The sequence below is a fragment of the Chiloscyllium plagiosum genome, unplaced genomic scaffold, assembly GCF_037043375.1.
Source record: "Chiloscyllium plagiosum isolate Xiang-an unplaced genomic scaffold, Cpla_swu_hap1 HiC_scaffold_11, whole genome shotgun sequence".
NCBI classification, from domain to species: Eukaryota; Metazoa; Chordata; class Chondrichthyes; order Orectolobiformes; family Hemiscylliidae; genus Chiloscyllium; species Chiloscyllium plagiosum.
This window is the reverse complement of record NW_028270149.1, coordinates 57,327,619-57,346,125: the sequence shown is the minus strand read 5'-3', so window position 1 is coordinate 57,346,125 and position 18,507 is coordinate 57,327,619. Positions and strand designations below refer to the sequence as shown.

At 41.9% G+C, this 18,507-nt stretch overlaps 1 protein-coding gene across 3 annotated transcripts in view; it reads right to left on the bottom strand.

Annotated features, from left to right (window-relative positions):
- LOC122557188 (calnexin-like) overlaps positions 1–16,654 on the bottom strand; it is a 32,851-nt gene extending 16,197 nt beyond the window's left edge. For 2 of the 3 annotated variants that reach the window (XM_087992086.1, XM_087992087.1), the window contains exons 1-6: positions 16,563–16,654; positions 16,237–16,280; positions 13,674–13,789; positions 12,636–12,709; positions 3,331–3,383; positions 1,455–1,596 (exon numbers count right to left, since the gene is read on the bottom strand). In XM_087992086.1, the coding sequence (XP_087848212.1) occupies positions 1,455–1,596; positions 3,331–3,383; positions 12,636–12,709; positions 13,674–13,784 (380 nt within the window). In that variant the 5' untranslated portion in view covers positions 13,785–13,789; positions 16,237–16,280; positions 16,563–16,654. The other variant, XM_043704594.2, reaches the window with a different exon arrangement.
- Positions 16,655–18,507: the final 1,853 nt, after the last annotated feature.

The window sequence follows — 18,507 nt, the reverse complement described above, 5'->3', positions numbered from 1 at the left end:
CCATGAATAGTGAGACTGAGTGATGATGTACTCCTCCTGCCTTGTTCATAACATTATAAAGCAAAGGATTCTATAGGTCATCTTAATAGTCATCCTAAACTATTTTGCAAATGTTCAAGACATTTATACAGAGATTCCCTGGCTTACCTACACCCTTTTTAAAATTGTGCTATTTACTTTATATTGCTTCTCTCCCTTCTTTATACCTTAAACTGAATCTACCACATTTGTTAATATCTTCCTTACTATTACCATCTTTGTTACTGGTTTACTATGCTTGTGTTGGGGTCTGCAGCACACTTTGTAATTATGCCCTGTAATATAGGAGTGCATTAATCAATGCATCATCACATCAAACAACATCTCAAAAATCAAAAGGAACAGCAAGTTACCTGATCCTGGGGTGGGTGGAGGGGAGGGAATGACAACAACTACCCTCAGTATTTATAGATTTAAGAGGGACATTTGACATACCTCAATCTCTTGATTGTTATCATCATCCCTGCTAGAAAGTGCTCATGCATGGATGTTGCCTAGGACAGGATTGGGCACAGTGTGAGGTCTGAAGCAATGCGTCAGCAGGCTGTTCAAATAATGTTTTGACTCACAAATAAAGATTGACCTACATTTTAGGTGGGGAATGCAACCATGACTTATGAAACCAGAAGAACAATCTGAAAATAACTACACACCTCTATTGCAAACTTGCAATAGCATGCAAAGTTTCACAAATGGACAGTGCTTATAGACTAAGTGGTGCTTCAGATGTGGAAGCCATATGTTACCACATTTAACCTCATGACTACCCTGTATCTGACACAAAATGCTAAAAACTGATATATCAATTAGGCGCAAGGCTGATTAACTTCCCAGGTTTATGTGGATTTAAAGTCCTAGTTATATAATGCCAAAACAGTGCTTTATTTCAGTTGTCTGTTTGCAATGTGGTCTTCAGGAACAAAACTCTAATACAAACGTTTAAACTTTCTTCCTTGATCACTTTTTCACTGCAATAGGAAACTCATGTTTATGCAGGTCCAAATGCTGAACATTCAAGTACTAATCTTTCCAAAGAGTAATAAAAACATTACGTACTGGAGAAACTCAGCAGCTCTCATAGAATCTATATGCAGCATACTCAATGTTAAACCGGTTTGTCTCTTTACAGATGCTATCAGACATGCTGAGTTTCTGGAGCATTTTTCTTTCAGATTTTGAGAATCCGCAGTATATTGCTTTCTGAAGGCAAACTAACCTTTGGAGAAAAAAATAGTTTTGTTTGATGGAAATTTCATCATTTATTATTTAAAACTTGGGCAAGGGACTGGAAGACAGTTAGTGACCATACAGTTGTACTTCACAGTTAAATACCTGAGTAGTGGTCCTGTTCATTCATCTGATGCACTTAAATGACAAATTATAAGCCAGGCTTGGAATGAAAACTCAATACTCACTGCACAATTAGGGGCAAGTCTTTGAAATGGAAGGGTGTCTGGAAGTAGGCAGCAATGGCATGATGTTTGGCCTGGGATTTCAACACCAATCCTTTGTTTCCTGGCACTTTCTGATCATAAGATTCTTCTACAGCCCATATTCCTAGAATTCACAAACCACAAACAGCCACTACTTTGAGAACTCACTATTATAAACACTGAGCCATTCAATATAAAATGTATAACACCCAGTACTGAAACAGTATTGCATACTGTACCATAAGCACAATAGGATTCCTGAAGAAGGGCTCATGCCCGAAACGTCGATTCTCCTACTCCTTGGATGCTGCGCTTTTCCAGCGACACATTTTCAGCATAAGCACAATATCCCAGAGTTATTCAGGGATCCATTTTAAACAGTATCTCACAATGTATAGTATTTACAAAAGTACACCATTTAGTGGTGTCATGCACACTCTGATGAAAAGCTTTTGCCCGAAACATCAATTTTCCTGCTCCTCAGATGCTGCCTGACTGGCTCTGCTTTTCTAGCACCACACTCCTGATTCTAATCTCCAGCATCTGCAGTCCTCACTTTTGCGTCATGCATACGCTGTGCCATACAATAACTCAGTCTGGTCCAAGTAAGTGAAGACAGGATCTGGATAATCATTAATACCAGTCATGATCAAACAAATGCCTAAAATCATCATTTGTTGAACTGGTCGGCTAAATGGTCATAATGTGTTCATAATAAGAGCAGCATGGTTTTGATTCTTTACCTAGTTAAAAGGTAGAGTAGGAAGCCTGTTTAACTTGCCTCAGAGCAGAAGGCAATGAACTATCACTGTCAAAAACTGCCAAGACAGCAGTTCTGGATGACACATTAATAGTCAAAGACTTGCATTTGCGAACAGTATGTATAAATGAATAGTTTAGGCTCAGACATGGAAAATAGCTGAAAAGGTTACTGGGACCTCTGGTACTGTACTGAAAAGAAAATTAAAACTTGCAGTAGAAAAGAAGAAAATCTAAGAAATTCTCAAGAAAGTTTAGAGCGTGACCTCTTGTTTGGTTGTCAACAGAAAGTGAAGTTCAGGTTCAAATTATGACATACTGAGGAAGGACAACAAATAGGTAACTAAATTTAATTCAGCTTCAATTGCTGACCTGGTCAGAATATTTCAACATAGAAAGATGAATCACTAAGCCAAAGGAATAGCTTAAATAATGACCGAATATACATTAGTGGGGAGGTGACAGCACATTGGGAATGTCACTGGTTAATGCTCTAGGGAGATTGATTCAAATCTCACTACAGCAGAATGAAGTTTGAATTCATTGCGATTGGAATTAAAAGCCAATCTAAGGACAACTGAGTAATCACTGTTGATTGTCATTAAAACCCACCTGAATCATTACTACCTTTTAGGGGAGAAAATCTTTCATCCTTACCTGGTCTGGCCTACGTGTGTGACTCCACATTCTTAACCACCTTATGAAATGGTCTCGAGAGTCACTCAGTTCAAAAGCAATCAGGAAGGTCCTGGCTGTGGAGGGTGTATAACAAATACTTACCAGGCTGCTAGTTTAGGGATATGGGGTAGGCCATTTTGAACAAAGAAGGGGAGAAATTTCTTCACTCAGCTGGTGAGCTTGTGGAATTCTCTACCACAGAAAGAGGTGGAGGCCAAAACATTAAAATGTTTTCAAAAAGCAGTTAGATATAATTCTTCGGGTTAAAGGGATCAAAGGGTATGGGGAGAAAGTGGGATCAGGGCACTAAATTAGATGATCAATCAAGATCGTGCTGAATGGCAAAGCAGGGTCAAACAGCCTACTCTGGATCCTATTTTCTAAATTCTATTTACGTTTCACAGGGAAAGATATATCTTACCATTATATTTGCTCTCATTAGTGTCGACCTTTTTTGCTTCGGACCTCACCCATCTGAAGAAAAGAATGCAGAATATTTCAGCTGTTATATGACAACCTATACTATCCATACAGTCTCTACTGGCAGAACATGGACTAGAACAATGCCACCTTCTCAAGGGCAACGATGGATAGCAATAAATACTGACCCAGACAGTGATAAGCAGAATACTAAAATAGCCCCTAACTTTCACTGTTTAACCTCTGAAGTGTGTAGCACTAGTTGCTGATCTGCTAACCTACCCAGTTTTTAAAATCAGGTATAGTCTTCTGTCAGAATCTATTCCCTATTTCAAAGTCCAAATTGGAATCTTTCCATTTATAAATTTACATTGTGTAAACCTTTTTTCCTCCTATTAAACAAGCAACAGCAGTACATAATCTAATTAAGCAGACTCAGCATGGCTTCACAAAAGGGAAATAGTATCTTTTTTTCCCAAAAGTCACAACCAGGGTGGAATAAGGGGGAACCAGATGTATTGCATTTGGAATTCCAGAAGGCATTCGACAAAGTACCTCACAAAAGATTAACTCATAAGACCCCATGGTGTTGAAGGTATTGGCAAATGGGCAGAAAACAGCAAGTGAGGATAAGAGGTTATTTTCAGCTCAGTGAAACTTATAACCAGTGGTGTTCCTGTGCAACTGCAACTGTTTATAATATATATTAATGACTTGGAAGTAGGAAGCAAATATACTGTACTTTGCATGCCACACAAAAATAGGTGGAAAGGCAGGTTGCAAAAGGGATACAAACACTTTACAGAGATATTGAGAGCTTTTTACTCATTCACTTAACCTACCAAATGGACTATAAAGTGGGAAAATGTGAAGTTGATCATTTTGGAATGGAGAACAGATGACCAGTATTATTTAAACTGGAAAAACTGCAGAAAGCTGCAACACACAGTGATGTGGGGTACTTGTGCACCAAACAAAACCCATCACACAGATGCAGCAGGTGATCAGGAGGCTAATGGAACGTTGGCCCTTTTTTCAAGAGAGAGTTGGAGCAGGGAAGTCTTATTACAACTGTGCAAGGTGTTAGTGAGATCACATCTCAAGTACTGTGAACAGTTTTGGTCCTGTTAGTTAAGCAAAGATATTATGTTATTGGAGCCAGTTCAGGGAAGGTTCACTAGGGTGATCCCTGATATGGAGGGATTGTCTTCTGTGCAAGGGTTAAACAGATTAGGACTCTATTCACTGGAATTTAGAAGAATGAGAGGTGGTCTAATTGAAACATGTAGGATTCTTAAGGGGCTTCACAGGATAAATGGTGAGAGCATCTTTCCCCTTGGAAGTGTCTAGGACCAGAGGCATAGTCTCAGAATTAATGGGCACCAATCTAAGACTGAAATGTGGAGGAATTCCTTTTCTCAGATGGTTGAGTCTTTGCCACAAAGCGCTGTGGGGCAGAATCCTTTTGTATATTTAACGCTAAGATTTTTGGTTGACTCTTCATTGATAGGAGAATCAAGGGTTATGGGGAAAAGGCAGGAAACTGGATTTGAAGAGTGTCAGATCAGCCATGATCCTGTTGAATGGAAGAGGCAGTTTGGGGAGTCAAAAGGCCTATTCCTGCTCTAATTTCCATTGGCAGTATAGTTCCACCATTTTATGCAGTTAAGCAGCCCACCATGATTCAATCTTGTAATGAGTCATTCACAAGCCATTCCACCTTTCACATTATTTACCAGTTAAAAGGATGAGTCTGCAGCAGAGGCAAACAATCCAATAAATTTGTAAAAGACTAACAAAATCAGAGCTGTTTGATTGTGGTAGAAATTGTAAAAGAAAATGTTTAAGAAAATACTAATTTTTCCTAGATCTAGTCAGCAAACATCTATTGACTGTTACAACATCCAGTAAATTGTATGATTCTTTTGATAGCTGTTATTTATTTTATTGAGGTGCCACAGACCAAAAGTCCAAGATTTGATGCTTGATTGCACTGAATTAGCTGTTCTCAGCCAGATCAATAGGAGCATCACAACAATTCTAGGTTGGATAGGGGGGGAAAACAGTTCCCGTTACTGATCATAATTCAGTTTTCTCTGGTAACCCCATAGCCCAACATATTCCTCACTTTATCATTACCATCCAGCTAGGTGATCAATCCAGTGGAGCTACAACACAAGATTACATGTGCTAGATAGAATATATGGCATACTGTTTCTGCTATGAACAACATACACTGCCACAATTAATCAGAATGGAGGAGGACAATTAAACAATCTGAGAACACTCCACAAATATCCCTCTCCTCAACAATGATGGAATTCACAACATCATTGAAGAGAAAGCAAAAATTAAAACTGTCAACTGGATGATCTATCTCAGCCAACAGCAGAGAATACAGTCTTCAGACAAAAACATATGAAGCAGGTCACATCGGGAAACAACCGGCAAGAATGGCAGTTTAATGTTCCAGGATTAGGACGTTTCAGATAAGATAGAGGGGGATGTAAAAGAGGTAAGGGAGTTGCGTTACTTATTAGGGAGAATATCATAGCTGTATTGAGGGAGGATATCCTGGAGAGCTCATCCAGCAAGACCATACGGGATAGAGCTCAGAAATAGTAAGAGGTGCAATCACTGATGGGTTATACTACAGGCATCCCAGCGGTCAGCAGGACATAAAGAAACAGATATGTGGGCAAATTATGGGAAAATGTAAAAAACAAGGTTGTTGCAGTGGGTGATTTTAACTTCCCTATATTGACTCTGTCTCCCTTAGTGCCAGGGGCTTGGATAGGGGGTACTGAATTTGAGAGGTATACCCTGGAGGGTTCCTTGAAGAAAATGTAAATACTCCAATTAGGGAAGGGCCATAGTCGTCCTGGTTCCGGGGAATGAGCTTGGTCAGGCGATCAAGGTTCAGTGTGGAATCATTTCAGAAATAGTGACCATAATTCCGTAAGTTTTACTTATGGATAAAATAAGATTGGCCTTGGGTGGAAGTACTAAATTGGGGAAGGCTAATTATAACAATATTAGGCAGGAACTGAGGAATATAGATTGGGGGCAACTGTCTGAGGGTAAATAACATCTGTCATGTGGGAATCTTTCAAAGGCTAGTAGATTAGAGTTCAGGACCAGCATCCTCCTATGAATTGAAGGATTAGGATGACAAGGTTCGGGTATCTTGGACGACAAGAGAAAATGGGAGCTTTGTCAAAAAGGAAAAGGAGTTATACATAAGGCTTAGGAAACTGAAAACAAACACAGCCCTCAAAAGGATATAAAGGAAGCAGGAGAGCACTTTAAACAAGGATTAGGAGAGCTCAAAGGGGACATGAAATTTACTTGAAAAACAGGATAAAGGAAAATCAAGGCGTTTATAAGGAACGAGAGGGTAGCTAGGAAAAGGGTAAAGTCCATTCAAAGTTAAACAAAGGAATTTATGCATGGAGCCAGAGGAAATGAACGAGGTCATATTGACAAAGGAAAAGGACATAGTGAATGGAGAAGGGTATATTAATATTCTAGGGCATGTCGATATAAAAAAAAAGTGATGGTGTTGGATGTTTTGTAAAGCATTATGGTAGACAGAACTAATGGGATCTATGCCAGAAAACTGAGGGAGGAAAGTGAGAAAATTGCTAGGCCTTGTATGAAATATTTCATCCTCTTTAATCACTAGGGTCCGAGAGGACTGGAGAATAGCTAATGTTTTGTTTAAGAAGGGCAACAGGGATAATCTGGGAAATTACAGGCTAATAAATCTGGTCAGTGGCAGGGAAATAACTGGAGAAGATTATTAGGGACAAGATTACTCACATCTGTAAAAACAAACTTTTTAGTGATATGCAGCATGGCTCTATGGAGGAAAGGTCATTCTCACAAACTTGATTGTGTTTTTTGAGGAAATGACAAAGATGATTGACAAGGGCAGGGCAGTGGATGTTGTCTATTTAGATCTTAGCAAGGCCTTTGACAGTCCCTCATGTCAGCCTGATACAGAAGGTGAAGTTACATGGGATCTGTGATGAGCTGATAAGATGGACACAGAACTGGCTTGGTCATAGAAGACAGAGCAGTGGTGAAGAATGTTTTTCTGACTGGAGATTTGTGACAAGTGATGTTCTATAGGAATCAGTGTTGGGACTTTATACATATATATATGATTTGGATCAGAATATAGGTGGTCTGATTTGTAAATTCACAATTCCCCCAGTCTTTGTGTCATTTGTAATAGTGAGAAGGATTGCTGGAGGATACAGCAGAATATAGATAGACTGGAGACTTGGCCAGAGAACTGGCAGATGGCAGTTAATTCAGACAAACATGAGGGTGATGCATTTCAGAAGTGTAATGCAGGACTCTTAGATACAGGGATCTCAGTGTACAGGTCCACAGTTCCATGAACATGGCAACACAACTGGATAAGGTGGTCAAGAAATCATATAGCATGCTTGTCTACATTGGTTGAGGCATAGAGTATAAAAATTGGCAGGTCCTGTTGTAGCTGTATAGTACTTCAATTAGGCTGCATTTGGAATATTGCATAGAGTTCTGGTTGTCGGAAGACAGGAGAGGCTTTGGAGAGGGTACAGAAAAGGTTTACTAGGATGTTGCCTGGTTTGGGGGTTACTAACCAGGAGAGATTGAACAAACTTGGTTTATTTGCACTTGAATACCGGAGTCTGAGGAGTGACCTGATAGAAGTTTACAAATTATGAGAAGCATTGATTGAATGGATAGTCAGAATCTTTTTCCTTGGATTGAAATATCAATTACTAGGGGACATAGGTTTAACCAAACAAAAGGGAGAAAACGTTAAAAGGAGATTTTTTTTAAAAAAAAAAGAGGTTGGTAATTGCCTGGAATGCACTGCCAGAGGAGGTGGAGAAACAGATACAATAGCAACGTTTAACAGAATCATAAACAGGCAGGGAATAGAGGTATGTAGACCATGTCGAAGCACAAAGTTTTTAGTTTAGATAGGTGTCCTGTTTCATGGTAGGCTGAACAGTCTGTACCTGTATTGTACTGTTTTAGAGTCATAGAGATGTACAGTATGGAAACAGACCCTTCGGTCCAACCCGTCCATGCCAATCAGATATCCCAAACCAATCTAGTCCCACCTGCCAGCACCTGGCCCATATCCCTCCAAACCCTTCCTATTCATATACCCATCCAAATGCCTGTTAAATGTTGCAATTGTACCAGCCTCCACCACATCCTCTGGCAGCTCATTCCATACACGTACCACCCTCTGCGTGAAAAAGTTGCCCCTTAGGTCTCTTTTATATCTTTCCTCTCTCACCCTAAACCTATGCCCTCTAGTTCTGGACTCCCCGACCCCAGGGAAAAGACTTTGCCTATTTATCCTATCCATGCCCTTCATAATTTTGTAAACCTCTATAAGGTCACCCCTCAACCTCCGACGCTCCAGGGAAAACAGCCCCAGCCTGTTCAGCCGCTCCGCATCACGGATTCCTGAAGAAAGGCTCATGCCCGAAACGTCGATTCTCCTGGTCCTTGGATGCTGCAAGACCTGCTGCGCCTTTCCAGCAACACTTTTTCAGCTCTGATCTCCAGCCCTCACTTTCTCCTAGAAAATCTTTTCTGAACCCTTACAAGTTTCACAACATCTTTGCGAGAGGAAGGAGACCAGAATTACACGTAGTATTCCAACAGTGGCCTAACCAATGTCCTGTACAGCCGCAACATGACCTCCCAACTCCTGTACTCAATACTCTGACCAATAAAGGAAAGCATACCAAACGCCTTCTTCACTATCCTATCTATCTGTGACTCCACATTCAAGGAGCTATGAACCTGCACTCCAAGGTCTCTTTGTTCAGCAACACTCCCTAGGACCTTACCATTAAGTGTATTAATCCTGCTAAGATTTGCTTTCCTAAAATGCAGCACCTCGCATTTATCTGAATTAAACTCCATCTGCCACTTCTCAGCCCATTGGCCCATCTGGTCCAGATCCTGTTGTAATCTGAGGTAACCCTCTTCGCTGTCCACTGCACCTCCAATTTTGGTGTCATCTGCAAACTTACTAACTGTACTGCTTATGCTCGCATACAAATCATTTATGTAAATGACAAAATGTAGAGGGCCCAGCACCCATCCTTGTGGCACTCCACTGGTCACAGGCCTCCAGTCTGAAAAACAACCCTCCACCACCACCCTCTGTCTTCTACCTTTGAGCCAGTTCTGTATCCAAATGGCTAGTTCTCCCTGTATTCCATGAGATCTAACCTTGCTAATCAGTCTCCCATGGGGAACCTTGTCGAACGCCTTACTGAAGTCTATAATCGATCACATCTACTGCTCTGCCCTCAATCTTCTTTGTTACTTCTTCAAAAAAAAACTCAATCAAGTTTGTGAGACATGATTTCCCACACACAAAGCCATGTTGACTATCCCAAATCAGTCCTTGCCTTTCCAAATACATGTACATCCTGTCCCTCAGGATTCCCTCCAACAACTTGCCCACTACCGATGTCAGGCTCACCGTCTATACTTCCCTGGCTTGTCCTTACCGCCCTTCTTAAACAGTGGCACCACGTTTGTCAACCTCCAGTCTTCCGGCACCTCACCTGTGAATATCGATGCTACAAATTTCTCAGCAAGAGGCCCAGCAATCACTTCTCTAGCTTCCCAGAGTTCTCGGGTACATCTGATCAGGTCCTGGGATTTATCCACCTTTAACCGTTTCAAGGCATCCAGCACTTCCTCCTCTGTAATCTGGACGTATTGCAAGATGTCACCATCTATTTCCCTACAGTCTATATCTTCCATATCCTTTTCCACAGTAAATACTGTTGCAAAATATTCATTTAGTATCTCCCCCTCTTTCTGTGGCTCCACACAAAGGCCGCTTTGCTGATCTTTGTTGTGTTATTAATTGAAGGCATTGGATACTGCAAAGACTGTGAGGACAACAAAATCCAGCTGTACAGAAGAACTGAGCTTCAGAACTAGCCATACCCTTAATTAAGCCATAGAAGTCTATAACCAGTGATATTTACTCAGAAATAACTTGCTCACAATATTCTGTTTGGGTCCTGCCAAGCGACTTTACTCTACATTTCCCTTCAGCCTTATTCTTGCACTGTGGGTGTACCTATACTAGATGGACTACAGCAGTGTAAGGCAGCAGCTCGCTACAATGTCAAAGGGAATCAGGGATAGGCAATAGATGCTGGCCTTACCAGTGATACTCACATTTCATGAATGAGCAATAAAAATCAAGTGCCTGTGTGTGGTCTCACAAGACACAATACCAATTTTAAATCTGGTTTAAATTCATTCTGCAGTTGAATCCACTAGAGATACTTTGTATAAACTGACAGAGGCCAAGTAGCTACGTAGGTACGGTTGTGTAGTATAAACATGAAACTGAAAAGAGGCTGTGCTTTCAGAAGACAATGGAAGGAAAAAAAAGTCAGTGAAGTTTGTTTTATTCTCTCACGGAATGTAGGCATCATTGGCTGGCCATATTTATTGCCTCTCCCTAGAAATATTTAGCACCAGGTTGATCAGTACATAATAATGTCTCCTTCCAAATTAGTGGCCATTCTAACTTGAAGGAAAGGATCGTTTCTGGCACCAGTGTGGGTGTCAGTAAAACATGGGTATTCTGGTTAACCTCCAAACACTTGGAAAACAATTAACATTCTGGTAGCTAATGTCATTGCTTTTAAGGCCAAGAGAGTTTTCATTTTGAACATATGTAAAATTTGCTATGAATTAGCATAATGGGACAGCATTTTAGAATGCAATCAATCATTTTAAAATTTTGAAATACAAAATATCCCTTGGATTAAAGTCAGTAAATCCAATCCAGTTGAAAATGTACTCACCTTAGGGAAAAAAAGGCCTTTTTAATCACAATGTCTATTGCACCATTTGTGAATAACCCAATTTTCAATAACTGAGAATATCTTTGCAAAGAATACAGGACCATTAATTGTATGCAGTCAACTTGTTAAAATATTTAAAGGCTTTTCAAAAAGGTGTTAATTGGTATCCTGTGCTGTTACAATCTTATTGAAAATGGACTATTAATATTTAACTTATCACTTGACTTTAATACCTGGAGACTTTCAGGGTCAAATATGATTTCAAAAAGAATACTGCTGATCTAAAATAGCTGCTATATTTACCTGACAAGCCTCAGCAACTCACATGAAACATAAGAAAGTCTGCCTCAGAACTGCTATTTTAATCAAGATACACTGAAACGCATTAAGATGTTAAGATTTATATCTCTTATTTTACACATATTTGATAATAATTGCACATGTTAAAGATTAATCATTTTTACAACTATTCAGCTTGAAATGAAACAATGACACACACTAGAATCTGGAAAGGAACTGTACATCTACAGCAGCCTTTCAGCAAGGATACTGGAAGTTCTTCTCCACCTCCAGTCACAGAAACCAGCATCAACGAAAAAGCAACTTGGAAAAAAATGATTGTTTGTGAACACAAGCTCTGCAAACTTTGCAACTGCTAAAAAAATGGAGAAACAATTAAACAGCTCTACTCTAGTCTTTTCATTCAATCAAAGAGATTCTTAAGATCTATAAGAAATAGTGGACCTTTAGTTCTTAATGCTGTTAATTATCACTTAATATAAGGGTGATTCTTCCTCTATGCTCACGGTAAAAATGATCTTGATGCAGGAAGAGGGAGTTCAAGGTGAATCACTTTCCCATATTGCAGCCTGCAAAATATTCAGTCAATTCACATAATGGACAGAAAATCACGAAGGTTCCATTATGCTGGACAATCCCTCTTGCCCAACTATTCGTGAATTTCGTTCAAAAAAATCTTTTACAGCTAGTGCAGGGCTGCACCTACAGTCAATACATGTATCATGATAGATGAGACCAGTTTCAGACCAGTCTTATTTATAAAGACATAACAATAACATCTCAATCTAGCAGCAATGACCAGCCCACCAAGAACACTGTAGCAATAGTAATTTGAAAAAAGGGATTTGGAAATCTAGCAGCATCATCTTGATTCTTCCACCAACAACAGAAAATCAAGTTACCAACTGACGTTTACACTGAAAATCAGACTTGAAATCAGACAAAGCATCTCTTAACTGCATACAATCCATTTATCGTAGCCATCAAACTTCAGGTAAATTTAATATTTATGGAATACAGTTTTACATTTGTGAAATCAATTTCATCATTTAATCATGAGAGATTTTACACAGGTGAATTAATCACATAGTCACACTAACCTACAAACACTTCTTACACAAGCAGTGAGATCACTTACCCTTCAAGACCATCAGTGTCAAAGGAGGCCATAAAGTAGACATCACCAGTAGGCTTTGGTGGTCTATAAGCAATCTGAAAAAAGTACAGAGTATATGAGTTCACACTAACATGTAGCTTTGTGTTTTAGAAAAGTTCTTACCTACAGGTGATTCAATTGTCTGGGCTAGGGTCACTGTTATACTGTAGAGCCACCATCTGATATCCCCTCAGTCTATGACTAGGAATTTTCTTACAGTAAAGGGAGAAGACCAGAGATACAATCTCCTCAACCAGCTTAATAAATTCCCCAGTTTAATATCATACTAAAACCTGAAGGAGTTGTCTATTAAATAAATGTAACCTGTAATTAAACAGAAAACTAGAGATGCCGTCATTCTGAAATCTGTGCAGAAGGTTTGGGTTGGTGACAAGTGATGCGTATCTTTCACTCTAAAAAAAACAAACAAACAAACAAACAAACAAACAAAAGGGGCGCATGGTGGCACTGCTGCCTCACAGCACCAAGGTCCCAGGTTCGCTTCCAGCCTCAGGCGACTATCTGTGTGGAGTTTGCACATTCTCCCCGTATCTGCGTGGGTTTCCTCCGGGTGCTCCGGTTTCCTCCCACAGTCCAAAACAACATGCAGGTTAGGTGAATTGGCCATGCTAAATTGCCCGTAGTGTTAGGCAAAGGGGTAAATGTAGGGGAATGGGTCTGGGTTGGTTGCGCTTCGGCAAGTCGGTGTGGACTTGTTGGGCCGAAGGGCCTGTTTCCACACTGTAAGTAATCTAAAACCTAAAAAACAAAGATAGCTGGAGAAATTCAGCTGGTCGGACAGGGTCTGTGAAGAGAAAGAGTCAGCATTTCAGGTCCAGTGACCCTTCTTCAAAACGGATTGTAGCTAGGGAAAGGTGTGATGAATTTCATGCTAGCTGCTTACTTTGTACATACTTGCAGGAAGTGCTCTACCAAATTCAACAGCAATTACCCAAGGAGGGGTTACTCATGGGAAATTGGAACATTTAATCTATGAATATGCACAAGAAAAACTCTCACCTGGTTTGAACGGGGAGATTCTTCATCATGAAATTCTGAATCCTCAATGTCTTCAGCAAACACAAGTATCAGTCCACAGACCATGAGATATGAAATTGACTGAAGATTCATAGTTTCTTGTGAAAGCAAAGCAAAAGCAAATTGTTAGAATTTATTACATTCACAGGATGTTTTGAAGATTCCATTCTTGGCATAAACTGTCACGCGACTGGAGGTTGGAAATTGAGACCACTATAAATTAGGTTCACTGCTCCATACTGACTACCTAATCTGTGCAACAACCAATCTACTTGAAAAGGAACTAAATTAGAATGGATTTTCCAACAGATGGGCAATCTGCTTTGACAGGTTACAGTGCAGCAGAACTGAAAGTTACCAAATAATATCTGTAAATTAAGTTGCAAGTTTAAGTGGTATTGCGTGTGTTTTGGATGCAAGATAACACTACTTTGACAGGTATTTTTTTCTAGTGTTATAGCTGGATAATGACAAACTAAAAAAAACACCAAGTTCATGATATTTAAAACTTATTGTGTGGCATCTTGAATTACAAACTGGTAACAGTGCAATCACAAAACTGTTGCAGAGAAAGAAGCCATTTTACTATTCTGTCTGCACTGGCTCTTTAAACAGACATTACCTACTACCAAGTTGCTACTTTTCTCCATATTCTTGCATTATTTCTATCCAGCTAATTACTCCATATCCTCTTTAATACCTCAATCTAACCTGGTTAGAAGTCACATGACACCAGGTTATAGTCCTGATGATGGGCTTATGCCCGAAACGTTGATTCTCAACCTTCCCGGATGTCGCGTGACTTGCTGTGTTTATCCAGCACCACATTCTCGACTCTGATCTCCAGCGAGGTAAAAACAATGACTGCAGATGCTGGAAACCAGATTCTGGATTAGTGGTGATGGAAGAGCACAGCAGTTCAGGCAGCATCCGAGGACAGGCAAAATCCAAGGACAGGCAAAATCGACGTTTCAGGCAAAAGCACTTCATCAGGAATAAAGGCAGAGAGCCTAAGCGTGGAGAGATAAGCTAGAGGAGGGTGGGGGTGGGGAGAGAGTAGCATACAGTACAATATGTCAGTGGGGGAGGAGATGAAGGTGATAGGTCAGGGGAGTGGATAGGTGGAAAAGGAGCTAGGCAGGTCGGACAAGTCTGGACAAGTCAAGGAGACAGTGTTGAGCTGGAGGTTAGAAACTAGGATGAGGTGGAGGAAGGGGAAATGAGGAAGCTGTTGAAGTCCACATTGATGCCCTGGGGTTGAAGTGTTCCGAGGTGGAAGATGAGGCGTTCTTCTTCCATGCGTCTGGTGGTGAGGGAGCGGCGGTGAAGGAGGCCCAGCCCCTCCATATCCTCGGCAGAGTGGGAGGGGGAGTTGAAATGTTGGGCCACGGGGCGGTTTGGTTGATTGGTGCGGGTGTCTCGAAGATGTTCCCTGAAGCGCTCTGCTAGGAGGCGCCCAGTCTCCCCGATGTAGAGAAGACCGCATCGGGAGCAACGGATACAATAAATGATATTAGTGGATGTGCAGGTAAAACTTTGATGGATGTGGAAGGCTCCTTTAGGGCCTTGGATGGAGGTGAGGGAGGTGGTGTGGGCACAGGTTTTACAGTTCCTGCGGTGGCAGGGGAAAGTGCCAGGATGGGAGGGTGGGTCGTAGGGGGGCGTGGACCTGACCAGGTAGTCACGGAGGGAGTGGTCTTTACGGAAGGTGGAGAGGGGTGGGGAGGGAAATATACCCCTGGTGGTGGGGTCTGTTTGGAGGTGGCGGAAATGTCGGCGGATGATTTGGTTTATGCGAAGGTTGGTAGGGTGGAAGGTGAGCACCAGGGGCGTTCTGTCCTTGTTGCGGTGATCTCCAGCATCTGCAGCCCTCACTTTCTACAGGTTAATTGGACATCACAAGATTTCAGAGCACTGCTTCATCAGGTGATCTTGTCCACCCCAGTCCAAAACTGGCATCTCCATATCAATTTAACCTGATCCCACCAAACTTCTAGCAATGAGGGAAAGCAGGCGAACAACGGTCTACTTCCTTAACTAGACTGAAGTGTTGCGAAATGAATAGCACAAGGTCTGAGAGGTAAAAGTGCAAACTCCATTGGTGAATTCAATGTCAAATCAGGTACAGAAAGGAAATGCATTTAATTATAACTTTTTACAATCAATGTGTAGAAATGAGGCTCCTGGGTTTGTAATTGTTACTTGTCAGTGCACGAGAAGAAGTTTTTCAGTGAATAACACTTATCAAACGCGGAAATTTGCCCACCCTTTAATACGTTTCAGCGGTGAATCTGGCAGCTGAGTGTGCACTAAAGCTGGGCAGCTGCTTTAATTCAGGCGGTAACATTTGGATTTTGCTTTAGTCATGGCGTGCTTCCATCAGATATTAACTTTTACTCCCATTTCCTTCGTGGCTTTAGCACTCATTCACATGTTTCTCATTAGGATGATGTTCAATTTAAATTGGCCCGAACGTGGATGTGGCTGGCTGTATTTCCAGTTTTAGATAGCCAGTAGCCTTGAATAAAGGGATGCGATGACCTACCTTGACCGCTATAGGAGTCGGAGAGTACAGTCGATACCCGGAATCTAAAGTTCAAAAAAGTGTTTTTACAGTTAAGTTGTGGCCATGCCTTAAATAAAATCCTTATTGATTACTCTAGAAAATATGCATAAGGTTAAAGTGACTGCAGAGCCAGGATCAGAGACGGTTTTAAAAAAAGAGATGAGAAAGACACGCTCATTGTTTCTAACATGATTACAATGACAGCTCTGGATTACTAAACTTTATCCCATTTCAACAGTAACATTATTCTTCTCGCTTCCCCACAAGGAGTTCAGTTAGACTAAGGAGCAATCATTTACACCTACTGTTGTTTTGATCCTCAGCAAGTTGTCTTCCACCACCCAATGCTCTCGGCCGGTAGGTATCCGGAGACGCTATCGCCAACTCTCCGACCTTTACCCCGACAACCGAGTGACCTTTCACCAACGGGGCGGGGTTTAACCTGCGGGACACCATGGCAACTGGGCGGGGTTTAACCGGCGGGACACCATGGCAACGGGGCGGGGTTAAACCTGCGGCACAATGGGGCGGGGTTTAACCTGCGGGACGCCAGGGCAACGGGGCGGGGTTTAGCCTGCGGGACAACAGGGCAACGGGGCGGGGTTTAACCTGCGGGACACCATGGCAACGGGGCGGGGTTTAACCTGCGGGACACCATGGCAACGGGGCGGGGTTTAACCTGCGGGACAACAGGGCAACGGGGCGGGGTTTAACCTGCGGGACACCATGGCAACGGGGCGGGGTTTAACCTGCGGGACAACAGGGCAACGGGGCGGGGTTTAACCTGCGGGACACCATGGCAACGGGGCGGGGTTTAACCTGCGGGACACCATGGCAACGGGGCGGGGTTTAACCTGCGGGACAACAGGGCAACGGGGCGGGGTTTAACCTGCGGGACACCATGGCAACGGGGCGGGGTTTAACCTGCGGGACAACAGGGCAACGGGGCGGGGTTTAACCTGCGGGACACCATGGCAACGGGGCGGGGTTTAACCTGCGGGACAACAGGGCAACGGGGCGGGGTTTAACCTGCGGGACACCATGGCAACGGGGCGGGGTTTAACCTGCGGGACAACAGGGCAACGGGGCGGGGTTTAACCTGCGGGACACCATGGCAACGGGGCGGGGTTTAACCTGCGGGACAACAGGGTAACGGGGCGGGGTTTAACCTGCGGGACACCATGGCAACGGGGCGGGGTTTAACCTGCGGGACACCATGGCAACGGGGCGGGGTTTAACCTGCGGGACACCATGGCAACGGGGCCGGAACAGAAGATGTATCACTGTCACTTCATTGACTGGTGCTTCTTACTTTTTAAACTTCATCAAAATGTCATCGTTAGTTTAAATGGATTTGTCATTGAATTTTATTTTTATTTTGTGACCGAATATATTTCATTGTTTATCGCCTTCCAACTCCGTCCTCCCCAGACATCAGGAGAGAACAGCACGTGGCCACACTCTACAGGGAATAACATCCTCGTGTGGACCTTCAGACATCCCTCATGAGACTTCTCTGCTTCGGGGTGGTACATAAACCTTGACTCACTCACAGATGTTTTTGTTCCTTTCCCGGAGTGGGATACTCGTACGTCAAATTAAAAAAAAAATTGTTCTAAACTTCGTCTTTTCAAAGCTATCTGTCCTTCAGTGGCGTTCAGAAAATATGCCTTCTGAAATATGGTTGTCTCTGTGGATACTCTGAAGAGGTATTGTTTCAACTGTACCATGTACTATGCATCGAATGACAGCCCGAGTCTACTTAACGACAATTGGAGTATTATAAGCATTTTCATCAATACACACAATCAACTCCAGCGTTGGTATACAAGGCAGAGCACTCTTCCATTGGGCAGTGACATAAAAGCCACATCAAAGACATCAAAATCAGTAATAGCAAAGTCAGAATATTGCTCTAGGACCATGTCCTAAATTGCCAATTGCTCCCTGCGTTGTTACAGATATCTTGAAAATCCAATTCTAGCTAGTGCTCCCGATCAGAACTCACTTCCACCCAGCTCAATCTGAAACAAAATAGGAAAGCGTTACTTATGCTCTATCACTTTGTCTAGATTATTTTGGAAGAATTAAAAAAGTGAAACCCTGTTCTTTACATCACGAGTGAAACTATACTGTGTATACAGGGAAAATTGATTAACTATAGATGTCCTCTTTACATTGAAGCATAAATCCTAATTACAGATCTATTCATATCTGTAACTCTGAGATTTTAGTCTTTGAGCTCCCCAA